We start from the raw sequence: 4,833 nt of genomic DNA, 5'->3' as shown, positions 1-4,833 counted from the left end.
AATGTCAAATGATAAGTTCCCCGACAGTGCAAATCTATTACACAAACGAAATGCAGGCTGTAAAAAAATCGACTTTGTTTACAATTTGACATTTTTTGACCTAACGCTACAATTTTGACCTAATTTTGAATTTTTTTGACATTAAAAAAAAATTGCCATAATCATAAGGTAACCTGTACAGTGTACAGTACACCGCTGACATTCGACACAGCGGTTAAATTGATGCGTCAGGAATTTATAGATGGATAATGCTACACAAATATAAATATATAATAATATATACATAGAATATATACACCTGAGACTTTCCAAAATTCATCTGAGATCTTGGGCAACTGAGAAAGTGTTTCCAATGTCGTACAAAAGAATGTATGACAAATTTTAAGTATGGTAGGCTATGGAACGAGTGAGCCAGGCATGTAATATGAATATCTTCCATAGCATGCTATGACGTTCTTACAATGATCACGAATGTCGGTCTATACCGGATAGTATCGCAGTGAAAATGAAATCAGTAGTCCACTTTCCCATCGTGTGCGAAAGCTGAAGTTGTATTTTATTAGTCTATTCTGAACACAAACACATCCACGTCACGATTAATTGAATTCTCTATCCAATGTTGATGTTTGTAACTCGTCCAGGAAATTCCCATACAAGACGTGATATTTACTTGCGTAAAACGAATGCTTGCATGTCTGTTTGTATATTGATGTCGAGTGATCTTATTATGTTATGTTTGCCACTTACGTTAACTAGGAAGTAGCTGGTAGATGTGTCATGGCACCCTTGTGTCACCTTCGTTTTGTTGATGCAACCCTTCCGTTTGTAAATTTTGCTTTGTAATTTCCGATTGATACGACGTATGGCAAAAGGTATTTAACATGGCCGTTGATTCGTTTCGTTCATAGATCGAACACACATAAAGGAATGCAAGCAAAAAACTATACGATGCTTGGCGTAGCAGGGATACTTTTTCTGGCCCTTGCATTGCCTACATCGGCGGCAAAATGCAAGTCCGTAACTCTGCAAAGATATATCAACTTCAGACGGGTGAGTATAGTACAAGTAGATCGTGAAATTATACTGAAGCTATGCCATAGCGGCATGATGTAATTGGAATTGGACACTAAGGTCTCAATTTCCTGAATTCGGACTTGATAATTTCGTATTGAATAATTACAAAATACTAATCCAATCACATGTGCATAATACGTATAAGTCATATTTTATATTCTCGCGTCCGGTTGTATCACTAAACTCGGGTTTTTAGGATTATCTAATGACGACATGAATATCTATCCATCTATATATATTCCATTGTTGTAGCTATGCTATTGAGGTTATCAACGTGGTTGATGTCGCCAGGCATTTTGATTCGGTTAAATATCAAGAAATGGTAATAATACCTGCAGATTTGTCTAGGATTTTTCATTCGCTGGCGTATCACAAAGTGACGCCAATTTTCTATAATGTGACAAAGTGTGAACTACGTTCCTTTTTCATTTTATCATGGTCCAATTGTCATTGATGACAATTTTCCTTAAACTGATAATAACACCTATAAACATTTGGATACTTAACATAATCAGATCTATTCCATTCCAGTGTATTCCAATGAAAAGAAGTTATTGAGTTTAAATATCTTTTCGATCACACAACACGATTTAAATTCAGGATTATTTGCTTTCTTCTTCAGTTAAGCGGCTCCTGGAATCAGGCGTACTACAGAGGCGGTGTATACGATGGAGCGACATGCTTGGAGCACTACATTTATAATGTTGACGTGTGGAAGAATGAGTTCACAATGGATTCTACAGCGACGGCGTAAGATTGCATTTGAACCGCGTTTTTTGTCTATCTCGGTGGTTCCCAAGCTTTTCGACTCATCGCCCCTTCATCGCTCGACAGAAATTTTCGTTCCTCATATTTACGGAATCGACAAAGAGGACATGAACCGGAAAGTGTATTCACGTAACTCTGATCGCTGGTGAATTGACTAAAATGGCCATTTTCGGAGTTTAGGTGTTCGGAAAACCGGTATCCGTATCTACTTTCCGTTGAGTTGACCTTCTTTCCACGTCATGTGCAGAATAAGCCGTCTTCACGTCCATTTTTTGGCCGTTTAATTAAGTATATCTCCCTGGACGTTCTAAAATTTTCGGCCCCCCTGTCGCCCTCTGGTATTTTCGCCCCCTTATTTTTCAAAATCGCCCTCTCGGGGATAAACCCAAGTTGAGAATACTGGTATATCTCGATCTCCCTGAATTTACACCAATATGTGTCTATCATTATCGACTGCTCATAATCCGTTTGTGATTGCAGGGGATACGACACACGTACAATCACGAATACTGCCAACTGGAGGACCGGGAATTCAGCAGGCACTGACTGTGTTCAACAAATGTTATCAACTCAGATTGTTATAACATGATTTGAAATTTTGCAGGAATGAATGTCAAAGACAAAATCGCCACTGATTATAAAACTTATCTCATTTGGTATAACTGCGTCGATGGTAAGTCAATCCGGACGTTATATTTTTTAGTCGAACTGAAATCTTATGTCCCGCTGCTGTCAAAGGAATAGAATCAATCTACTCCATTGATGCCTGGAGTTGAAATAACACATTTCCTGTATCTTTCAGAGGTGGTCAGTAACGAAGTAATTCTACTTTTTTGAAGTACTCAAGTAGTTTTCCTCTACTTCTGTACTTACTCAAGTAGATCTTTTTTTCGCTACTTCTACTTCTGCTTCGTAATATTTTGTGAACTACTTACTTACTATTCGCTATTTTCAGTTTGTCAAGTAGAAGTAGTTTAATCCCCCAATAAAAAAGATAGCCTAAGGAATTTCGGGGCTGTTTTCACCTAGTACCAACATTTTATTTTCATAAGAGTCAAGTAATACCCAGAATTTTCGTTGCGCCTCGCGCACAGTAGATATGGAGTCCCAAATATGTTTCAACGAAAGTATCGCTGAATATAATTTAGATACCGTATTGCGTGGTTCCGTTCACACCGCATTGTCGCCTATATCAAATATTCCATCACAGTAAGTATGCCCCCCCTAAAGCTTGAAACTACCGTTTCGCAATCTAGCAACTAGCAGCCCATGACGTGTCCTAATCTGAAAAAGTGGAATTTGACTTTTTTTAACGTTAGATCTGTCATAGCACACCGCCGTTGAAACTTTCTTGACAAAATACATGAAACATATTTTCCGCTTATTAGAAATAATATTTGTATTTTTCTTTCAATTACGAGTAATATATGTTGAGCTATAATTATAGTTTGAGTTCTTTTGTCTGGAGAACATACATGTTGAAGTATAAAAGCAATGTAGTAATGCCTTATATTTTCCGAAAATAAAGCTATACACTGTATGGCATTTTTTACGATCCACCATATTTTTTATCAACGTCTACTAATCGCGCAAAGTGATAAAGCCGTATCCGACACAATTTCTCCGCATGGATCTTCGACTGAACTACGGGCCTTATATTATGGGGGAGCACGCCATGCCATGATATTCTCTAAAACAGGATGTTCGAGTAAACAAAGGATTAGTATCACATTTCCATATCAATACTATCATTGACATACCATGATGTGGACGACTGCTTATTCTGTCAAAAATTGACACCTCCTGGGATGCATCAATATGAATCAAGCTCTCTACACTTTCCGCATAGCTCGATTTCCAGCTTTTGACGGTCCATGCGAACGAAGTACGATCGTTTTCACAACCACTTACTTACTTGAGTAGATTTGAAGTTAGTCAATTCTACTTTTACTTCAAGTAGTTTTAGGTTGCTTATGTAGGAAGTACTTCTACTCGTACTTGAATAGATTTTTTCGTCGCTACCTCTACTTCTACTTGAGTAGCTTTCTTGACTAGTTTGACCACCTCTGGACTATCTTTCCGCAGGTGAAGCAATTGTGGACGTTGATCTCAAGCAGGGAGTGCAACATCTATCGACTGCCAAAATCCGCGAGATCGTCAATATTCTACACAAGGTTGGAATCGACTTCTATTCATTGACGCGAAGACCATCACCTCTTGGCTGCAATGGAAAATGAGCCAACTAGATACAAGTGCTATATTAAGTGCAAAGATTTAATATGAAAAATAAAACAGTGACTAACTTGAATTGATGTGCGTTACTGGTGGTGCTCCTACAGCACTCAACATAGTATTTTCTAGCAAGGGCGTTGTCGCGATCAAGTATAGTGCAGAAATGTTGAATCTGCAGAGATGGTCTGGGTGTACTTACACTTCGCTACTTAGCCTACTCAAGTGGTTGTGACTTTAGACTGGTACTTCCACTTCTACGTGACATTTGTCACTATTTTAGGCAAAACTCAATGTACTTACTTGGAAATCGCTAATTCTAAATGTAGCTGAGTAGAAATTTGCCTCATTACTTCTACTTGACTTGCAACGCTGACTGCTGTGATCACTGATCACCTTTGTTCGCCTGGTAATGGACCTATTCCGCAGCAACTTCAAAAAACTGAAACCTGGTATGCACTACGCATGCATAGAGATTATGAAGTTTATAAGAAAGCATTCGTACTCGCAGATAGCTCAATGGATTTCATGGATCCACCGTGTACCTACACTGGGCACATGTCTATATAGCTCAGTGGCATTGACTCACTATGTGCATTCGATTGCGGATCCGGTAAAATTAGTTGCCAATGCCACGGACCCGCAACATTGAGAATATTCGGAATAAATGGCAAGTAGGGGCTTGTTCGCTTGTGTATAGGCTTAACAATGTGTCTAGGTATTTCAGAAGTTGGCCTCGCAAGCGTATGGATAATGCAAGCA

General features: G+C 38.7%; 1 protein-coding gene across 1 annotated transcript; it reads left to right on the top strand.

The window, feature by feature from the left end:
- The first annotated feature begins 888 nt into the window (after positions 1 to 888).
- LOC145448320 (uncharacterized) lies at positions 889 to 4,150 on the top strand. The gene is made up of 5 exons (XM_080326700.1): positions 889 to 1,050; positions 1,697 to 1,824; positions 2,323 to 2,381; positions 2,447 to 2,515; positions 3,928 to 4,150. The coding sequence occupies exons 1-5, from the start codon at positions 928 to 930 to the stop codon at positions 4,077 to 4,079; spliced, it is 531 nt and encodes a 176-aa protein (XP_080182826.1). The 5' UTR covers positions 889 to 927; the 3' UTR covers positions 4,080 to 4,150.
- Positions 4,151 to 4,833: the final 683 nt, after the last annotated feature.

The sequence above is a fragment of the Botryllus schlosseri genome, chromosome 10 (assembly GCF_051294905.1).
Source record: "Botryllus schlosseri isolate E-star chromosome 10, Bs_hap1, whole genome shotgun sequence".
NCBI classification, from domain to species: domain Eukaryota; kingdom Metazoa; phylum Chordata; class Ascidiacea; order Stolidobranchia; family Styelidae; genus Botryllus; species Botryllus schlosseri.
This window is presented reverse-complemented; position numbering and strand designations above follow the sequence as displayed.